General features: G+C 42.5%; 1 protein-coding gene across 1 annotated transcript in view; it reads right to left on the bottom strand.

Moving 5' to 3' along the window:
• The window catches only part of LOC142492281 (acyl-coenzyme A oxidase-like protein), a 43435-nt gene that overhangs the window by 8509 nt on the left and 12507 nt on the right, over positions 1-22419 (bottom strand). Inside the window, exons 4-8 of the mRNA XM_075594952.1 lie at positions 11887-11985; positions 10077-10191; positions 9132-9218; positions 3062-3134; positions 1008-1140 (exon numbers count right to left, since the gene is read on the bottom strand). Of these exons, the coding sequence (XP_075451067.1) occupies positions 1008-1140; positions 3062-3134; positions 9132-9218; positions 10077-10191; positions 11887-11985 (507 nt within the window). The remainder of the gene's footprint in view (positions 1-1007; positions 1141-3061; positions 3135-9131; positions 9219-10076; positions 10192-11886; positions 11986-22419) is intronic.

Below are 22419 nucleotides of genomic sequence, written 5' to 3'. Positions count from 1 at the left end.
TATTAATACAAAGTCATGATCCGATGTTTGCATCTAACATTGGCCCCTGAATGTCTATTCATATTTGAGCCTGGAGTTTTCACTCCTACACTCTTTTTCACTCACAACTTCTCCTTCTTAAGACTGCGCTTATAGTGCCGATGACGGCGACAGCGACGCGACGTTGTGTCAAAATAAATGCATTGCCGCCGTCTCGTGCGCTTATAGTAAGCGTGACGCGACGGCTTGGTTGTGATTGCTGGAAGTCATCTCAATTTGATTATTCCAGCGACCGTAGCCTGACATCACCGTTGCGTCGCCGTCACTATAAGCGTAGCCTTAGAGAGAGGGAGGTCTCTCCCCATTCAAGCAAGGGCAAGGCGGCTTGCAGTATATACACCTCTCTGAATCATAAAAGCTTGACAACAAAGCAACAAAGATTGCAAGGGCTAGGAGTTGTGAGATTTGTTTTTCACAAAACTGAATCCTGAAAAATGGCAAACTTCACAAGATATTAGTCAAGCATTAAAAGTCACTGTGCTCTGCAAATTCCAACACAGACCCGTTGTGTGCGGTCATTTTCAGATTCTTGCACTTAAGTTTATTTTCATGCAATCATGAGTAATGTGAACTTTTGCAACTATGCAACTATCTGCATGTCTTGATAATGCAAAATGTAACGTGGTTTTCTTTAAAAATCTCAGGGAGCAGGGGGTCTCAGAGCTGAAATCAGCATGGTTCATCTTCGGAGTCCCACTGCTGTCCCCCCATGGGGAGTGGGGGGCAGAGAGGAGAGAAAAGGTATTTTGTATTTATTTTTTAAAAGGCCCAGCGCATTTAAGAGAAAACTGCAAAAAAAATGTCATGAAGCAAATTTGAAAAACACTATCAAGGACTTCTAGGCAAAAGTTCGTTCTATTGTATGGAGTGCCAAGTATCTTTTCTTTCTTTTTTTTTAAAATTGGGGCAGTCAACATCCTCACACTAAATATCTGTGTGTCATAAAGAATTAACAAATAAACAAGTACCTTCATAGCTCCCAAAGCTTGAAATGTTAGTGCTAATCTGGTTGGTGTGAGAGCTGCAAGCATAGCATTAAATCTGGCACTTTTGTTGTCAATGGAAGAATGGTATTTTCCATCTGGAGAAACTGAGCCAAACCTGAAAAAAGGATCATTACAACATATTAAATAAGACTTTACAATATAGCTGCTAATTTATTCTGTTCTATTGGGAGGTGTTCGTAAAACACCACATATTTGTGGCGTAATAGTGTATAACATATCTGTCCAAATATTGGCCGTAGGTCAGATACAGTCCCCACAATGATTTAATCTGGCCTTTGACACTGCCTAGAAGTAAAAAATCAGGAGGAGGAAAATAGAGAGATAGAAATTACAGGAATAGAGAGCACAGGAGGACTGTGGAAAGCAAAAGGGTTAGAGGGCTCAAGAAGTGAGAAGAGGAGCATACTTAATAGCACTATTCTCTTTCTTTGCGGATCATACCGTAGCCCATGGACAAGTGACCCAGTTGATGCTTGGGTGAGGAATGGCTCTGTTATATGTATGTAATTAGCATAATCTTCAACACAATCTTGATATGTTAGTTTCGTTATGTCATGTATTCGATAGATGTGAAAAAAAGGGAGCTGTTGAAATTTAGACAATACCTTTTATTATTGGCTTCTCAAGTGTGTCAAAATCAGTTCTTTAGTATACTCAAGGCAAAGTACTTCAATAGTCTGTATATTAATAGTTAAGCTTTTAGTAAACAGAGTTAACATAACTGGAATCTGTCACATGCTAATGTGCGTTATGTTATGTGCATGCGTGACCGCCATAGCTATTTTTCCCAACACCATAAAAGACATCTGATAATTTAAATGGGAATATAAAACAATGTTTATATTGAAAGGTCGAGCGCAGTTTATTGAGCTGACACTGCACGGAAATATGTGCTGGTAATAATTCCACAAGGCAAAGTTTAGTATGAGCAATATCTTAAAAGTGGTTGAACATCTGATCAGCAGTGGGATGAACAATTCCTATTAGTCTTCTACGGTTTAAGTTTCCCCTCTAGATCAGGGCTCTCAAATACAGTATATGAGATTTCTCTAGTTGGTGGAGCGCAAACCAATATCCAAATTGAAAACGGAGTCAGAATGAAATCTGCATCAAATATCCCTCTTTGTTTTCTTCTGTGACTTTCTCAAAGAAAGAAAAGGCAGGTCATGCTGTAACATGTAATGTGCAACATATTCAAAATTAGAAACGTGGCAATCCCACTCACATTTTACAAGAACAATACGGGCATGTAATGGGAGTGCACAGCAGGGTCATATCAGTGGCGTTACCCAGGTCTAGAGGCTCCACTCACTCTACACCTCCAGCGTCTGATGCCACCTCGGTTTGCACTCCATCAACTATAGAAACCTCATACACCTTAGTAGACTGAACACAATCCCTTGTGAAGGTTGGAGCTGCAATATTCATTTGATCTCTATTTTATTTCCACCTAAGATCCTCATTTCCACTGTTACACTATCACTGGAGAGCGTTTCTTTTTCTCTGTTTTATATTGCTCCTCATAAAAATAAAAGATTAACCTATATTAGAATTCCCTTAACTTCTAGTTCATTTCATAGCCTACAAGTGTTGCTATGCTAAAAAGCTCAAGGCATTGAAATATGTTGCAACAACATAAAAGGTGCATTTAAAAAAAAAAAATGCCATGGACAAAACCAAAATAAGTAGAAATAATAAGTAGAAATTTGAAACATGAACAAGTAATGTAAATAGTAAACTATATACATGAACTCTGATGTTGGAGCGGAGTAATACTTAACGGTGCCTTACAGGCTTCTCTGGCTGCAGATTTTCCGATAATATCTAGGTTTAGAGTTGGATAACCAGTGATCCACAATGTGTATGACATTTTTGCTTAGAACTGTGAAAAAGGAGCACGTGAAACATGATTGGGCCTCATGTTAATTTAGGTTAGCGGGACGAAGAACCGATTGCCGCCATGTATACAATCACTGCCTGTCTGCTGTAAGTTAAATCAAGGTAAGTCTACTCACTTGTCCAGGAGGTTCTCTCTTGGGATTCGAACTTGATTGAATGTTAAAATGCCATTGTCAACACCGTGCAGACCTTGAAAGAAATGACAATAACTTTATGTTGCCAATGAACACACTTCAAAAGAGGCAAAATATAACTATTCCATTTTTTTTCCCTACTCAATAATTACATTCTTGCGACCATATTCAAAGGAAATGTCCATTTCTAAAGCAATAGCATGAGTTATGGTGTGTATTAAAAAGGACATACATATAGACATACATACACATACATACACATATATATATATATATATATACACACATAGACACATACACACATATATACATAGATATACACATACATATACATACATACATATATACATACATATGTAGCAGGGTCCCCCCAGGCCCCCCCTAACTTGTGTCCTGTTGTGGGGACGAGCGCGTCGCTGGGAGCTCCTGGCGACATCAGTGATAGGGCGTCGCCATCTTGTGCACGTTCGCGCATGCGCGGTGCACGTTGCAGTCGCGGCGGTCATTACACCTAGCGCAGGAAAGTGTAGGGAGGCAGGAAGGCCCCCTAGCTGTTGCGCATGTGCTGGAAAGTGGCGCGGCGGCCATTATTCTAGCGCAGGCGCAGATAGAAAGAGGCGCCCATGTGGTCCTCATAGGGAAAAGCCCCAGAGGAGACTACAACTCCCAGCAGCCTCTGGGGACTGCCCTATGATCCCTGTCACATGCAGCCAGACAGCCACTAAGGCTGACAGATTCTCATGCTGCATGTGGATACATTGTTGTGTGCAGGCAGGGAGTGCCAGTTGGAGCTGGGAGAAGGGAGGGGGAGGTAAGGGAGGGGGAGGTAGGTGTAGGGAGCAAGTGGCTTCTTACACTAGGCCAGGTTACCCCGAGGCCCCAGCTAGGCCCAACTCACCCGTATATGTGTAGCTGCTGTGTAGGGAAGGCCCTAAGGTAGGGACTTTACCCTTTTAGCAGTAGCTTAGTCAGTCAGACTGAGGAGACAGTGGGGGAAGGAAGGGGGGCAGAGAGCCGCGAGCTTCTGCCCTAGGCCAGAAATCCCCCGGGCAAGAGCTGAGGCCCTGACTCCCCACTAGTGAGGGTGGGTGTTCACAGGGACAGGCCCTTAGGTAAGGACCCTGTGCCCCTTCAGCTGTAGTTCCTTAGTGCAGGGACAGAGAAAGGCCCTGCTGCAGTTCCTTAGTGCAGGGACTCAGTGATAGAGTCTGCTGCATGTTCCTGTATGCTGTGTTGCTGATTCATAGACTGTCCTTACGGTGGGACGTCCGGCTTGACCCCATCCCACGCGGAGGTACAGATCAGCGCTGGACCAAGCGGCGCCGGTAGACCCTTTGCGAAGACACACAGGTGCAGGGACACCTAGGCAAGTATTTACAACCTTCCACACGTGCACCAACTTTAACTTGCTCCTCACATGTGACAGGCCTGTTCACACACTTGGGTGGGCTTGGACTCTCTGGACACGGGGCTGGGAAGGGGGTGTAAGGGTATAGCCCAGTTAGGGGCTAAGAAAGTTATAGCCCAGTTAGAGGCAAGGTTATAGCTGCCAGCTAGTGGCAGAGGGTGGCATATATTGTTGTGTATGCTGATGATGTTGCTCTGTTATATATGATACAATTGTGTTGTGTTGCTTGTTCAGTAAACCTTTTAGCCATAATCCTGGTGTATGTGGTTTCTGGGTAGGTTCCTATGTTAGGGCCATTCTACATTCCTATATAATCCTACATAGGTGGAGGCGCTGACCGACGAGAACGTTCCAGAGAAGCACCCCAGGTTCCCATCAGCGGAGGCTCAGGCCTCCTGTGAACCTGCAGGTTTACGCACCACACCTGGTAACATATAGGTTCCCCCTCACATGCACTCTATATGCGATTGGGTGGGGGGAATACCTGTTACATTATATATATATATATATATATATATATATATATATATATATATATATATATATATATACACACACACACACACACACACACACACACACACACACACACACACACACACACACACACACACACACACACACACACACACACACACACACACACACACACACACACACACACACACACACACACACACACACACACACACACACACACACACACGTGTGAAAAAGAAAGTACACCCTCTTTGAATGTTATTGTTTTAAATATCAGGACATAACAATCATCTGTTCCTTAGCAGGTTTAAAAATTAGGTAAATACAAACTCAGATGAACAACACATGACATATTACAACGTGTCATGATTTATTTAACAAAAATAAAGCCAAAATAGTGAAGTCATGTGTGAAAAACTAAGTATACCTTATGATTCAATAGCTTGTAGAACCACCTTTAGCAGCAATAACTTGAAGTAATTGTTTTCTGTATGACTTTATTAGTCTCTCACATCGTTGTGGAGGACTTCTGGCCCACTCTTCTTTACAACGTTGCTTCAGTTCATTGAGGTTTGTGGGCTTTTGTTAGGCCCAGCTCTCTTAAGTTCCTGCCACAGCATTTCAATCAGGTTGAGGTCTGGACTTTGACTGGGCCATTGCAACACCTTCATTCTTTTCTTTTTCAGCCATTCTGTTGTAGATTTGATGGTGTGCTTGGGATCATTGTCCTGTTGCATGACCCAATTTCGGCCAAGCTTTAGCTGTTGGACAGATGGCCTCACATTTGACTCTAGAATACTTTGGTATAAAGAGGAGTTCATGGTCAACTCAATGACTGCAAGGTTCCCAGGTCCTGTGGCTGCAAAACAAGCCCAAATCATCACCCCTCCACCACCGTGCTTGACAGTTGGTATGAGGTGTTTGTGCTGATATGCTGTGTTTGGTTTTCGCCAAACGTGGCGCTGTGCATTATGGCCAAACATCTCCACTTTGGTCTCGTCTGTCCAAAGGACATTATTCCAGATGTCTTGTGGTTTGTTCAGATGCGAGTTTGCAAACCTAAGCCGTGCTGCCATGTTCTTTTTAGAGAGAAGAGGCTTTCTCCTGGCAACCCTTCCAAACAAACCATACTTTTTCAGTCTTTTTCTAATTGTACTGTCATGAACTTTAACTTTTAACATGCTAACTGAGGCCTGTAGAGTCTGAGATGTAACTCTTGGGTTTTTTGCAATTTCTCTGAGCATTGCACGGTCTGACCTTGGGGTGAATTTGCTGGGACGTCCACTCCTGGGAAGATTGGCAACTGTCTTGAATGTTTTCCACTTTTGAATAATCCTTCTCACTGTAGAATGATGGACTTTAAATTGTTTGGAAATGGCCTTATAACCCTTCCCAGATTGATGGGCAGCAACAATTGCTTCTCTAAGATCATTGCAGATGTCTTTCCCCCTTGGCATTGTGTTAACACACACCTGAATGCTCCAGACCAGCAAACGGCTAAAACTTCGGCTTTTATAGAGGTGGTCACACTTGCTGATGATCAATTAATCAAGGGCATTTGATTAGCAGCACCAGTCTGCTAGTTAGCATCTTAATTCCTATGGAAGCAGTAAGGGTGTACATAGTTTTTCACACATACTGTACCTTCTCCATTTTGGCTTTATTATTGTTAAATAAATCATGACACGGTGTAATATGTCATGTGTTGTTGTTTATCTGAGGTTGTATTTACCTAATTTTTAGACTTTAGGATTGTTATTATGTCCTGATATGTAAAACCATAGAATTCAAAGAGGGTGTACTTTCTTTTTCACACAACTGTATCTGCCCATTCATGTTAATTGGTAATTTAGATTATTGGACTACTTTGCCTTGTGTACACTAAAGTACTTCAGTAAAAGCCTGATTTTAGCATACTTAAGTAGCCAATAATAAAAGGTATTGAAAATGGTATCTAATCTGAACATTATGCTCAAACCATAAAAATTAATTACAGGCAAATCTCAAAATAAAAATAAACATCCTTTATACCAATATAACCAAATCAACATCCTTCTTACAAATATAATAAAATAAACAGTACCAAAATTAGTCTTTTATTACTGTTTATTTAGTTGATTTTATTATACTTGTATATTATGTGTTCCTGCTGCTCTAAAAACAGCTTCACTGTGATAAAGGGTGAGAAAAGAGAGTGTCTTATGAGAAATCATCGCCTGTGTGTCATGGTGCCTTTGCTGCAGCGTGGGTGTGTGGGCAGGAAATGCGGGCGAAGAATCTGGCACTTGACCATTAGACTCACTTTATCTGCACACATGCTCTTGAAGTATCACTGAGGCATTCTATTACCTTAAATAAGAAATATTCTTCAGTCACTGCGTTTTAAAACAATAAGAGAGGCTTTCCCAAGGCAGACAATCCTGTTGGGCTGACAAGTTTAGTGGTAATAAAACAGCCTTTGAAGCTGGCGTACATGGTTTGACTTCCAGTGTAAGCTCGCCTTGTGCTCATGAGAGCAAGTCCCTCTTATCCATGGGCCTCAAGCTACAAAATTAGACCTGTAAGCTTTTTGGGGTAGGGGCTCATTCTGCCTGCCAAGTGCAACAGGCTGTGGAACTGTGTTTGAATGAAGCCAAAATCTTCCCAAGCAAGGGGAAGCCGGCTTCACAGCATACTGAATAGGGACCAGAGAGAGAAATCAAACGAGGTCTGGAAATATGAAAGGGAATAAAGGCACACGAATACAAGAGACAAGTTGTTATTATGGTTCTCTTGCATCTCTGACGGACGATTCCCTTTTTTGCTGGTAAGTAGCAGGACAGCCCTAATGCAAATTTGCAGGGTGTTTTAGAAATTAAATTATTGCCACATTTGTCAATTTTCTATTTTTCGATAGAAAAATATATACTGTGATGTATACTGATGTAGTCAGTATAGACTAAACGTGGGTTTAATGTCCAAAGTAAATATGGATATAACGTCCCTGATAATGAGGACGAGTACCAGTGGCAGTGTACTAAAAATAGTTTAATCCTATAGACCAATAATAAAATATATGGGACACAAAAATGGTAAGATCCTGTAAACGGAAACACACACAAAGACACCGCTGTCGGCTGCTTGTGGAGTCAGATAAACTCCCCCTAGTGGTGCAACAATCCAGCGTCGCTAGAAGCGGATGAACAGCTGATGGGTAAGGCCTGTAATATAGTGAGCGTGCGCGTCAATAATAATTGCATGTGTGAGCCTGATGTTATCGTTGAGACGCGCACAGCCGTGAGCATTGGCGCGGCAGATCTGAGGAAAGACATGACATTTGTATTTTCGCGCTGTTGGTGAGCGCCACGTGACACTCTTAGCCAAATCAGAGTGAGGCCTACCCTTCTGATGTCATGGCCACGCCCTCCAGCCACGCGCGTCACCGCTTGGACTATAGGTACAAAACGCGGACGTCACGTGCAACGCCGTGTGTGCGGCCGCATGCGTACCAGCGCCGCTATAAAACCAGACTAAAGCTGTTCACTGAATGATATAGTGAGGTATTATTGAAGGGGAATATCAAGTAGTGATGAACCGCTGGTTGGTATCAGAGATAGTATCGACTGTGTGGAGTATCGACTGTGTGGGTTATCTACTGATGCAGGTAAATGGCAGTAATATGATGCGGGTCCATGATGGTGGTACTACTGATGTATGCAGTATAACCTTGTGTATCAAAACAGTAAAGTATACTGAAAGTGAACCGGACTTTGTGTGTTTTGCCGAAGGGACTATTAAATACTTGTGGACGCAGCATAACAGCTGCCACGCTGCCGCTGAGCACGCTCAGTTCAATGATTCCAAATTAGTACGGCCACGCTCACGTGGCTCGTGCACGTACGCTCTCCAATGCTCAGAACTTGGAGAGACAAGGAAATTTGATTTCCAAGCGCTGACAATGCTCACATGACCCTGCTCTAACCATTATTCCCCCCATTAGCGGCTGAGCGGGTATCTCCATTCCTCTCTCTCACTTTATTCCAAGTATAAAATGTTCTGCTAAATGAGACTGCAAGTTGAATAATCCAGACACCCTTATTGTTAAATAAGCATGAGGGGAAAACATATTTGCATTATGCTTTACATTTATCCAATCCATAAATACATATTATTTTCACTGTGTACCTTCTTTGTGCATCATATCAACTGCTCCGACTCCTGGATACATTTTCCCATTTAGGTCCCGGATTGGGACAATGAAACAGTGAGGTCCTAAATAAAAATAGCAAGAGAACAACATTAGCATGGTTTGCTTTCAGGAACTGCAAATAACAATACCACAGGTGCGCACATTCCCATGCCTCAGACAGGTCTGCAGCGCTGCCTTTCCCATTCAGGAACCGGACAGAAATACTGATGTGGTAGATAATTGAAGAATATATCTCGTTGACTTTGTAAGGCAGCGATTATACGCCATGTGATGGCTGGCGCGTGCGCCAAGTACAAATAGCAGGATTCCTTAGAGGCCGCCCCTAGTGCGTTTGCGCACACGCCGGACCGCGACGGCGCGTCCGTGTTTTGAAAAGACGAAGAAAAAAAATTGTCTTTTCAAGCAACGGCTGCGTCATGTGAGCGGTTCAGCCAATCACGGCCAACCAGCTTCGTGACGTCATAGCCACGTCTCCCCATTGCCTGAAATAGTAAGTGCAGAATTCACTTGAGCGACGGAAGCGCGCGACGCCACGCGCGCGCACTATAATCTCAGCCTAAGCAATGCAGAATCTGAAATTACTATTTGACCGATATGTTGCGTAACCTCAAGCATGGACTAACGTGCGGCCGAGTACACTGTAATTCTCTTTATTTCTTTCCAGATGTGTTAAAGATGGCTAAAGAGCATCCTAACACGACATGTACTGAACCGAGGCATCTGTCGAGTTAAAAAGGAGTTGAGTAATTGAGACTCAATATACCGTAACGAGTGGTGCAGTTTTAAATCCACCATGAGTGACTTGTTTATTTTCCTACAGGTGTGAGGTTTCTGGGGTGTACTCCCAAGAGAACTGATTTTCTGAGTGAAATGTCCTTTTTGCTCTTTGATTCGGGTCCGAGACAAGTTGAAACACAAACCTTGAGATTTTCCATTTGTGATGAGTTGTGCAAATACAGCTGCATAGTTTCCTTTCATTGCGTTACCAATATACATCTTTTCTGCATTCTCGCATGGAGTATTGATTATAAACTCCTAAAAGTGAATGTGACAACACGAAATTATTTTAAAATGTTGATATTACATCTGTAAACATGCAGCAGTATTACACACTCGCAAACGTATGTACAGTAGGAGCCCAAAGACAATTGCACTGCACCATTTTCTGCTTGCAGTGCTGTCAAGAAACTTTAAGCCGCTTAAGATGCTGGACAGGGACAGAAAAATGACAACTATCCTAATGACGGTTACCCAATCAATTTAAGGTGATCAAATACCAAACTCGTATAGATAGTACATTGGAGTAAGTTTTCCACATCTTACTCACAATAATGCTCCATGACTCCTTTTGGTAAAGGTGTAGGGTTGCCAGGTGTCCGGTATTGAACCGTACGGTCTTGTATTTGGACACACTGTCCAATAAAAACATTAGCGGTAACTGGATATGTATATGTATTATGTCTCTGGACAGTGACCTGATGGGCTTGGGGGGCAGCGGGATTTCCCTGAGCAGGGCTGTTTCTAGGGGCCTTGCTAGCTTCCTTCATCCAGACTGGCTGCTCAGGGGGAGGTGTCAGGTGCCTGGGCTTGGGGCCAAGGAGAGGAGGAAAGAGCATGGAGTGTGTGTGTGTGTGTGTGTGTGTGTGTGTGTGTGTGTGTGTGTGTGTGTGTGTGTGTGTGTGTGTGTGTGTGTGTGTGTGTGTGTGAGAATCGCACCTGTCACCACTGAGTCAAGTATTTTTGGAGAAGCCACAGGGCATCCTTGCTCAGTGCTGTTGATCAGTAGCTGCTATAAGTTGCTCACATACTCAATGATAATGCACTCCAGACTTTTTGTCCTGGCGAAGGTATGGTTATAGCACCGAAACATTGACTTTAATAAAACGACTTCTAATTTATTTTTATTTTTTTAAATATCCAGAGTGCGTTATCATCAAAATTCTACAAATACCAAACTATTCAGTAAATGTGTGAGGGATAAACCATTTGGCTGTTTTGCGTGCGGCAAATGTCCTATTTGTCAACTTTTAAATGCTCCGAATAAGGATTTCACGTTGAGACAAACTAACAAAACCTTTCCTATTAAACACTTTATAAATTGCTCTACTACACATATATATTGGGGCTTAAATGAAAAAAGCTCTCCCTAGCGGAAGCGGCATAAGCGAAACTGCTGCAGATCCAGTTGAAGCACTGCGGGATGGACTTCTATTTGTTTGGGACACCCCACGTTTGATCCTTTTTTTTATTTTTCATTATTTGTTTATATATTTCCCCCCCCCCTCACATGAACACCTTTGAGAACATGTTATTTTACCTTGAATATTTACTACTTATTAGAAAAACAAAGATATTACAGCGATTTGAAACAGTGTGCATTTATTTCATATATTCTAAAACCGGAATTCTTCCCTCCATTCACATACAGCACATCAGGGTGTTTGCACCATTTCAGGAAATGTCCTACTCACTTCGGTAACGTTCACTGTTAGATGTTCCACCTCACTTGTAAGGAGCTTCAACAGTATTTAGACTTTTATTATTGAAATAATGTGTTTAGCAATGAAAGAAGAGAAAACGGTGGCCACATTTTATTGTTTCATCATTAGCCATATAGGATAGCCGGTGTTCTGAAAGTCAACCCAAACGGATCATTTAATGAATGCATTGTCATTGTTTAATGACATCACAAAGAGTTTCACTGCCCTGTCACGGACCTCTATTTCTTACCTGTGAAACTGGATCAAAAACGGCCTCGGTGAGAATCCCTCTTACATTACTGCCATGCCCTCGTTCTGTCATTGCAAACATCCCTGTAAACTTCTGATCCTGTTGCAAATAAGGATATGAAATACAAGTCAAATACAAGGCCCAACAAAATACACGATGAACCTTAACCTACTGTACTGCCCCATCTTTCCAGTCAGGAGACTTTAATGCATGCGTGTTCGTTTTTCTATAGCAATTTACTATAGGACAGTGGTTCCCAACTCCAGTCCTCAACATCCCCAACAGGTCAGGTTTTAAAGATATCCCTACTTCGGCACAGGTGTTTCAGTCAAAAGGATTGAGCCACCTGTGCCTATGCAGGGCTATCCTTACAACATTACCTGTTGGGAGATTTTGAGGCCTGGAGTGAGGAACCACTACTATAGGATATATTAAATTCGCCGGTGGGCTTTGGGGCTTGAACAGGTAGCGCCCAGCCTTTTTAGCCAGTCACTGTGTGTCATTCAGAACAAACAACGTACAATCACACTTATAAGTCACAGTTACAAGTAATACCCCAACACACTGCAAGTAGCTATTAAGTGAAGAAAGAGTCTGGAAACAACCTTCATGTGGGCCTAGGCCAATGAATGGGCTTAGCCACAGAAATAACAATGGCTGTCAGGTTTCACTCATGGGATGGAAACCGCATATACCTGAAGGTTCAAAACAGTCCCATAGCTTGCTTTGGAAAAAAAAAAAGGAAAGCAACATAATTCTTAGCAACAAATGTTAGATGTGATGTAAATAAAGCAAATTGGTAGATGACTTCCGGTAGGAACAAACATCGAACGGGCCCCTGATATACGTGCCCAAGTAATGACAAATTAAAAAAAAAAAAAAAAAAAAAAAACAGTGCTATACAAAATACATTTACAGTAAGAGCAACCAGGAAGGCGGGGGCGGGGTGGGGAGTGGGGTGCAGAACATTTTGATCTGAATTTCAACATCTTTTTTTCTCTCATTGGTTAGAAAAGTTATCACTAGTCCCAGGGCCTCAGTGAAGTTTCACTGGAGCTTTGTATTTACGTTAACGTGCCTATAGAGGACTTTATTTTTCATATTAACGACTCCACCCCCCCCCCCCCCACAAATCACCATTGCCCAAACTATTTGGGATGTATGGTGTATAATAAGCTCCCGTAACAGCTGTTTGAGGTAGTGGTGATGCAGAGCGACAGGTCAGATAAAGAGTGGTTTGGCCCATGACTGATAGTACCTCAATTACAACCTTTCCGCTATACATTTTATTCACTGTTTACTAGGAGGTCTGAGCTGGCAGAAACCTCCACCACCTGAGAGAACTCTGATCAGACTGATTAAACTAGGGGGGGAAATAAATAAATCTTATATTTGACGCAAATGCTAAAGGGCAGAGCATCAAATTAATGACATAATGCATGAATAATCGCTGCCATTTTATAGAAATGCCAGCAACTAATTTTTTTTTATTATTATTTTTTTTTATTATTATTTTTTTTTATTATTATTTTTTTTTAAAGAGATCAACACGAAACTCCGCATAATGATTATAAAATAAGAAATGGGGCTGTAACACGGACTAGGAGGCAATATGTTTTCCTTCCCAAATGTAGAGAGTGAAGTAGAGAAAGAACCCAAATACAGCACTCAGGTTCACGCTGTGTGTTAAGTGAATGATTTAAAACATAACTTTATTGTATCTCATATATAAAATAATGGGTGTTAAAAACTGACGACCTGAAGGAATAATGACCTTCAATACTAGAACCATATAGGTTTAGGGTATAGAGTATAAATGTGTTCTGTAAAAGACAGATAGCACATTTAACTAAAATCCTTAAGAGGATCTATCCAATCTATACTCACTGGCTCACTAAGGAGAGTACTAATGGCCGCAGGCGCCTAAAGCGAACCAAGTAGGGCTAGATAGTTATTGTGTGCTCAGAGACTATCAGGTAAGTAGCTACCGGTCACTCATATGCTAACATGGTACATGAGGAGTTAAGACTCCAGTCAGTAATTGTAATGACCTTTAATTAGGTGCGGTGCTTGGTCTGATTGACCTATGGTGCCCTGCTATAGTGTAGAGTAATGGTGAGGGTCTGACCCCTAATAACCTCAGTAGTAGTGTACACAGGTTAATTGCACTATGTGCAGACTAATGCAGGGAGGAGCACACTGACATATATAGCTGTTGGTAGCCACCAAGGAAGGTAGTTAATCAGAATATATGAGCTGGTGCACAATACAAATCAGAGGCGATAATCGGTAGTAATAAGCTCTCAGCTGCTTAGTGAGTGGTGAACTGTAAATGTTGTGACCCTGAGGGCAGGTATACTCTTGTACAGTGACTGATACCTCCTTAAACCAGGGATCATTGAAAACAATTGCAGATATAAGCAGTCTGAGTGCTGTTGAAAACTGTAGAGTCCCTATAGGCTGCTATCAGGGAATCCCTGAGTGATAGTAGTATCCAGTGCAGCTCGCTGTGAAGCAGGGGACCTAATAAGTGCTTAGTACCTCTACCATAAATAGAACAACCAATGCCAGTATTAGAGAGGACTAGAGAGGTTCAGAGTGTCCATCGGGGCACTTTGAGAACCTATGTGACCACACGAGCAGGGAACCGCATCACCTCGCAGTCTGAGACTGTGAATGCGGTTAAGATCAGACCCCTGCGCGTGCACGTGGAGAACAGGCAGTAGCAGGGGCTCCCCTATCAATTTACAGTTCCTTCCCAAATGTATGCATTTTAATTTAAATTCTTTATTGTAACACAGATAGAAAACTTTTTTTTCCCACCTTCCTAAGGGTTCCAGCACATTTTTTCATATGACAATAACTGTATGTTTAGTCTCAATTTCTCTGCCCAATAAAATTATTACAACTACATTATGAAGGAAAACTGCAACTGGCCAAAAATATTTCTTTCCAAACCCACACAACTGCAATTTTCTCAACAAAAAAATTTAACATGTTCCCTTGTTGTTGAAATTGTTTCATCAGACTTTGCAACCATATAAAAACAATGAATCTTCTGTCACAGCAGCCTAAAATGCAGCAAATTGTTATATATTTTTCACACGCACACGTTTTCACCCTTTCTGAAACACTTGATATTGCAGGCACATTACAATTAACTGCTCAAAGTTAAATATTTATATGTTCTAAACAATTATTCTGTAGGCCCGGGGTGCTCAACTCCAGTCCTTAAGCCCCCAAATCCCAAAAGAGCAGGTTTTCAGGATATCCCAGCTTCAGCAGAGGTAGCTCAATCAGAGGCTCAGTTGAAGACCTCTGATGTATGCAACATGCTGACAAATAACTAGGCATCGCATTTGACTTTGGTGACATAGAAAAACTTAACATAAAAGTGCTGCTTAAATCCGGTAAAATAATGGCGAGCCATCTCCATCATTTTGCTTGCCACGCAATTGACTTCCCGAGATTCATTTGAGACATCCCCCTGCCCCCTCCCCCGTGTGTGTTAACAAATTATAGGAAGTTTGAGGTTTTACTCTCAAGGATGTAACTTTTATATTACGCAATCAAATGCTCATTTCTCTCAAGTTCTGCTGAAACATCAAAAAAATGACTGCATTAGTTTTTTCTCTCCCTTTCCCTTGTTCCTTCCCACCCCTTCTCTCAGCAAAGCGGAAACTTTTTTTTGCTACAGCTTTTCTCTTCTGGCGCTTATATATGTGTCTTGTACGGCAAACCTGTGAGCATGTGACCTGCATATAGGATAAGTGTTAATACACAACTACCTAGTTGGCCCACTTTTCCCTTCCGTAAAGATCCCTCAAATGAGTAATATCTCCCCTCACTCCATCCCACTTGTGAGCACATGATTTAGATATGCAACAAGGGTTAATACACACGGCTACTCTAGACAACTCACCTTTCTCCTGCACAAAGTACTTTCAATGAGTTAATATTTATCTCTTACTTGATTGCAATCATCTATACGCTTCCACCACCCAAGCAATCTGCAAATAAATCTATATCTGCCAGTCTAAGGTCCCTGTTTATTAAAGAAAAACTAAGCACTTAACACACAAAAATCTGTTGTAGCGAAATGTGTCCAAAAATGTAAATACTCTCTACAAAGTGTGCAACAGTTCATTCAGAGACCAAAGCATTCATTATTAAATGTTTTACTAGACAGTGCTTAGATTAGAGAAAAAGAGTATTACAAGAACACACAGTTGCAATAAATGCAGAACAGTTTCTTCAAATAAAAGGATAAAACATACATAGAAATACCTATACTTTACCAAGTCATAGATTTTTCCCAGAGAGGTCACTGGCGTAGGAAAGATTAGAACACACGTCTAATCCCAAAACACACCTCTTGTTGAATTCTGATTTCAAATTACCTTGGTGAGACTTATGTGCTCTTTCGTCCCCATTGAAACAACATAAGCCCACACCTGTCGTAAATCAGCTCTGGCTGACAATTTTACGAGTAGGAAAAAAAAAAAACATTTTCTAAATAGAAGTTTAAAATCTGACTGAATATATAACACTCATAACTTAATTTCCCTAATACTAAGACACGAGTCATATTAATAGATTTAGGCAAATTTGCCGAATGTAACGAGACTCATTTTGACATACATGTCCGTAAGTTTGAGCGACAAATGGATATCTGTCCCTTATCACTTCCTAAACATGAAGGGTTTGGCATCATTTGCTTTGTTTAATTGCAACATTTACAAATACCTATCCGGTATACTTCAGAATAGGTGTCAGGTCCATGATATCTTCATATTTCATTTTTTTGAATAGTAGGGTTAGTCATGTCCCTTGGCACTCTGTAGAACCCTTCCAGGAATGCGGTGAACATACATTTAAAAGTGTCCTGTTTACTTGAGTGTCAGAAGAGCCATCATTTAATCACATCTCTGGCCAAACAAATGCCCTCATCTCTAGCTTCAATCAGTACCATACAACCAAGGTCTGGCCACGGGTTTAACAGGCCATAAAAATAAAAACTGTTCTTTGTATTTTGCAAGTCAACCTGCAACCACATTAACCCCTGAAGTACCAGATTGATTAAAATACTTAATATCTCATGATATTATTGTGACAATATGTATATAGGATCGCTTTTTCTTTTTCACTCTGTTTATTACGGTGTACTGATCTATATACACTTTTGGTGCATTTTTTTATTGTCTTGACTGTCATTGTTATATATTCACTGTCACTATCATTTACATCTATTGTCACTGTTATTTTCATTCATGACACACCTTGGCTAAATGTGATGCATAGAAGTTTGACGACTAGGCTTACCTGTCCACAAGTAAAAACTTTGATATTTGGCTTATCCTGACTCGATTCATTTTTGGAATTTAAGTGCTGGGAACACTAATCTTCTAATGGGAATGGGGTTCAAGATCAAAACAGCTGTCAGTGAGTAGCTTTTCTGGCTGTGCACTTTAACCCAGGAGATGCTGAAAAGCTATGTGTTACGGCAGGCGACACAGTGTGCTCATTTGCATGTCATTTCCCAGAATCCATGGCTACTGTGGAAGCATTGCATAGTAAGAGATAGTGAAAAGCAGGGATATTTTCATTTGCTGTTTTGCAAAAGACATTTTCATAACTACATTTTAGGTTGATAAGATTATATGGTCAATAATAATATATGTCCCATCATTTCACTTGAGATTACACACACACCCCTCTGGTTGTGTCCTTTGACATTTAAGAGTATCCTCATATTTGTAAATATACAGTCACACCCCGCATTAACGTACGCAATGGGACCGGAGCATGTATGTAAAGCGAAAATGTACTTAAAGTGAAGCACTACCTTTTTCCACTTATTGATGCATGTACTGTACTGCAATCGTCATATACGTGCATAACTGATATAAATAACGCATTTGTAACAGGCTCTATAGTCTCCCCGCTTGTGCACAGCTTCGCTACAGGTAGGGAGCCGGTATTGTTGTTCAGGACGTGCTGACAGGCGCATGCGCGAGATACCGTTTGCCTATTGGGCGACATGTACTTACTCGCGAGTGTACTTAAAGTGAGTGTCCTTAAAGCGGGGTATGCCTTTAATACTCTGCTTAGAGAGCGAAACCATTCAAATGTGCTGCATGTTAGGGAAGCATTTGAGCGCCCAATATAAAGCAGCAGATTTACAGCCTTTCAAATAAAGGCCCAAATCTTATTTCATAAAACATACAGGAGGTTACGGTGTTGCTATGAAAATTGAAGACAGCAAACAAATAAAATATCAGTCTACTCAACAAATACTCAAATGTGCAGATGCCAGTCAGTTACTTGAATCAAGGCATGAGTGCCACCTAGTGATCACTCTCTATATACTGTACATAATCATACCAATGACAATCCACAGTCTGCATTAAAGCTGCAGTTCAAGCTGGCGTTTAAAAATATATATATATATTTTTTTCCCATTCAATATGTCACAATACAATCTGCACACTGACAAGTGAGTAGCTAAGCTGCAGATCGATTCGTTCTCCTGCAATCGATCTCTTGCTCCGGGTTATTTAATTCAGTTCTTGCACAGCACTGTGGGCAATGTAGTCCTGGAATATGAGTGACAGGGCAGTTACTAGATACAATTGGTTCACTGCTAGAGAGAGGGCGGGGCTCAGAGCCAGAGCCTATCAGAAGGGGAAGGGGGCTGTCACTTTGGAAATGCTTCCTACAATAGGCCGCACGTATAGTGCCCGGGACGGGTGACGTCACCCGTCGCCGCTAGCGAAAGTTATATTTCGCTTTGCGGCAGCATCGCAAGCACTACGCACGGCCTAAGAAACATTAAAAATGTCTTTAAAACTATTTTTTTTTTAAATGCTACAAGTATTTTCTCATAGTACAGAACTGTTTTATTAAAAAAAACACAAATGCAGGATATTGCTTGAACTGCTGCTTTAATTGTATTGTATGTCTTTATTTATATAGCGCCAAAAGTGTACTCAGCGCTGATCCCTTAACCCAAATTAGTCTCTAAAACAATGCAATGTGTCCTACATTCAATAATTATACAAAAAGTTTGAAAAAGGCTACTTTGAATATATACACATATTAACAGGTATTAGTAATGGGATACTAGGGCAGGAGTGGTCAACTCCAGTCAAGGGCCACAAACAGGTTAGGTTAATGATATCCCTGCATCAGCACAAGTGGCCCAATTACTGGCTCAGACGACTGCACCACTTGTGCTGAAGCAGGGATATCCTTAAAAAATGACCTGTTGGTGGCCCTTGAGGACTGGAGTTGGCCACACACGTACAAGGGGGTGCACTGAAGTGAACATAGTAATATAAATATCAAAAACACAAGACTATAGGCCGAGTATACAAAGAGATACCAATAAGTCAGGTTCGCTAACGAGCACACCACTGTAAATACAGAAGACTTAACCATTCTTCATAATGCCTAGATAAAACATTGGAAGTACACTGTGATGGTAGGGGGTAACCAGGCCATCAAAAATGTTTCAGACCCGTTTGGTTACCCCTGATCCGTGTGTTGGGGAAAATTATAATTTGCTGAGAGGGTCTGGTGGGCATGCCGAGTAGCCTGCCTTGTTCATTATGAATGGTGGCCGGGACATTTAAAGATGGCAGCGGAGAGAAATGTCAAGAAGCAGCAACGTGTTCAGCAGTGAGTTTTCCCAGCTGCGAATTAGATGCTGCTGAGGTTTTGTCATGGCCAAAACATCCCATTCCGGGTTATATTGCCTTTGCAATGTGAAGCTGGAATAAGCATTATGAAGAAAGGTTGAGTGGTGTTTTCCTTAGTGAACCTCTGACTTACGGGTAGCTCTCTTTGTATTCCCCTATAGTCTTGTGTGTTTGATATTAATATATTCCTAAATTAGCAATCCAAGCAACAAATATATACGAAGAAGTTCATAAGCGGCTTGAAAAAATTAAAGTAAATAAGGCACCTGGCCCCGATGGCATACATCCAAGTGTTCAAGGAGTTAAGTTCAGTAATAGCCAAACCATTATATTTAATATTCAAGGATTCCATTTCCACAGGCTCAGTACCACAAGATTGGCATAAAGCAGATGTGGTGCCTATATTTAAAAAGGGAGCTAGATCACAACTGGGGAATTACAGGCCTGTAAGCCTGACTTCAATAGTGGGGAAACTACTTGAAGGTTTGATACGGGATAATATTCAGGAATACCTAATGGAAAACAAAATTATTAGTAATAGTCAGCATGGATTTATGAAGGATAGATCATGCCAAACTAACCTTATTTGTTTCTTTACCAGTTAAGGCCCATTTCCCCCAACTAGTGTAAAGCCATAATGCACCATATGGCTTATTCAAACTAAACAAAGGTCCCTTATGGTTTAGCAATATTTACAAAATCTCGCCTATAGGCATATAAAAGCAAGAATCTAGAAAGGATGTTGTAGGAGATGCATGAAGAGGTGAAGACAGAAGATTTGCTTTGGGAAAATAATGTAGGCTGTAATGCAGCTGAAGTGTCAAAAGCAAAGTACAGGCTTTTCCTAGCCAAAGTTCAGCAACAACATATAGGGGTTTCCAAAGCCAAAGTGCAATTTCCCCAGCGTATCAAAGTCTTGTAAGGTCCGGGGGAACACCTCTCTCTAAGGGGGTTCCTCCCGCGACTTTACCTGCCTCCGCTCCAGCTCTGCCTCCTCGCCGCTGCGGGATCTTCCTTCTCCTCCGCTTCCCGCGGCGGCTAGTGAACACGCGCGTGCACGGCCGAGGACCTTTACGTCCTCCCTCAGGAGAAGTTCCCGCCCCCAGCTGAGGCCGCACGCGCCTCTCCCGTGCGGCGCACGCGCCTGATGCACATGCACCGCTCACAAGCTGCACTTCTAGCACAGCTGTGGTAAGTTTCTTCCTACCAATCCCTATCTTCCCTGGGGCCGCTCCCTCGTTACTCCCACTCTCCCTATTGGTCCTTCCTCCTACTTATACCTTGCTCAGCCATTCATTCTTTGGCTGAGCATAGGTTTGTATGACCTGTGTTAACCACGGTCGTGCCTGCCTCAGTTCCTGTCTCTTTGTCTCCTTAGTGATCCCTTGTGTACCGAACCGGCCTGGCTGTGGATCCGCTCTGGACTTCTACCCTTGGTTTGTATCCTGACCTCCTGGACTCCCCGACCCCTTTACCTCGGTTTGCAGATTCCGACCTACCTCCCGGCTCTGGACCCCAGGTTCTCGGTACCACCTATCTTCTGGAACCTCCCTTCTTGTCTGGCCAGTATCTTACTTTATCTTATACTCCCAGACGGTTCCAGACGCCTATTTTCCACTTTCCAGGCGTGTCCCCGTAGCTGTGGGTGCAGTTTGTTACCCATCTCACCTCAGTTTCGGGGTCCCTCCTTGTCCGTGGTGAGCACAGTGTAACATTATGCTCAGCCCAACAGACATGGACCCCGAAGAGGTTGAGCAACCAAGCCCCATGCAGCGACTTCTCCAGCTAGAGGCGCAGCTTGCCTCCATGATGCAGGAGCTCTCTAGACTCTCCTCGTTGCAGCCTTCCCCAGGCTCCTCTGCCATGGCAGCTGCGGCGTTTCCCTCCCCGGGTCTTCCCGTGGCTGTGGATCCTCGTCTCCCAACCGCTATGCAGGGGATCCCCACGAGTGCAGAGGGTTTCTTAATCAGTGCGAGATGCAATTTGAATGATCTCCTTCGCGCTTCCCCACTGCACGTTCAAAGGTGGCCTATATTATGTCTCTCTTAGACGGAAAGGCCCTAGCCTGGGCATCCCCCATCTGGGAGCGGGAGCCTGCCATGACGCGTGACTATTCTCGCTTTCTTCGAGAATTCAGGCAAGTATTTGATACGCCTGGTCGCCAAATTACGGCAGATTCTTCTCTCTTCCATATTTCCCAGGGTACTCGTCCTGTCGCCGAGTATGCTTTGAACTTCCGGACCATCGCGGCGGAGACCTCCTGGAACGATGGCTCACTATCAGCAGCTTTTTGGCAGGGTCTGTCGGATGCCATCAAGGACCAGCTGGCCACTATGGAGAGACCCACCAGATTGGAGGATCTCATTGCGGTCTGCATCCGCGTGGACCAGCGGCTACGAGAGAGAAGACTTGAATGCGCTCTTCATTGTACCACCTCCTCCCGGTCTTCCAGCCGCAGTCTCATCCATTACGTTCCCCAACCTATGGATGAGCCCGAACCTATGCAGCTCGGAGGTCATCGGCTATCCGCGTCTGAGAGACAGTGCCGACGAGATGGTGGACTGTGCCATTACTGCGGTCATCCCTCTGCCCTCTGCGACCGGGAAAACGCCAGGACCCAATAAATTATGAGAGGGTCTCGTTGGGTGTAATCTCTTCTCCTCTTTCTTCTTCTAAAGTACTTTCCACTCGTATAATGCTGTCTATTTCTCTGGCCTGGAATAACTCCCTGATCCCCGCCTCTGCATTTATAGATTCTGGGTCTCAGGGAAACTTTATTGATCAGAGTTTTGCCTAAAGGAATGGGATTCCCTTCCGATCTAAGGCTGTTCCA

This window comes from Ascaphus truei, chromosome 4, assembly GCF_040206685.1.
Source record: "Ascaphus truei isolate aAscTru1 chromosome 4, aAscTru1.hap1, whole genome shotgun sequence".
Classification (NCBI taxonomy): Eukaryota; Metazoa; Chordata; class Amphibia; order Anura; family Ascaphidae; genus Ascaphus; species Ascaphus truei.
The sequence above is the reverse complement of the archived record's forward strand: the minus strand, read 5'-3'. Positions and strand labels throughout refer to the sequence as shown.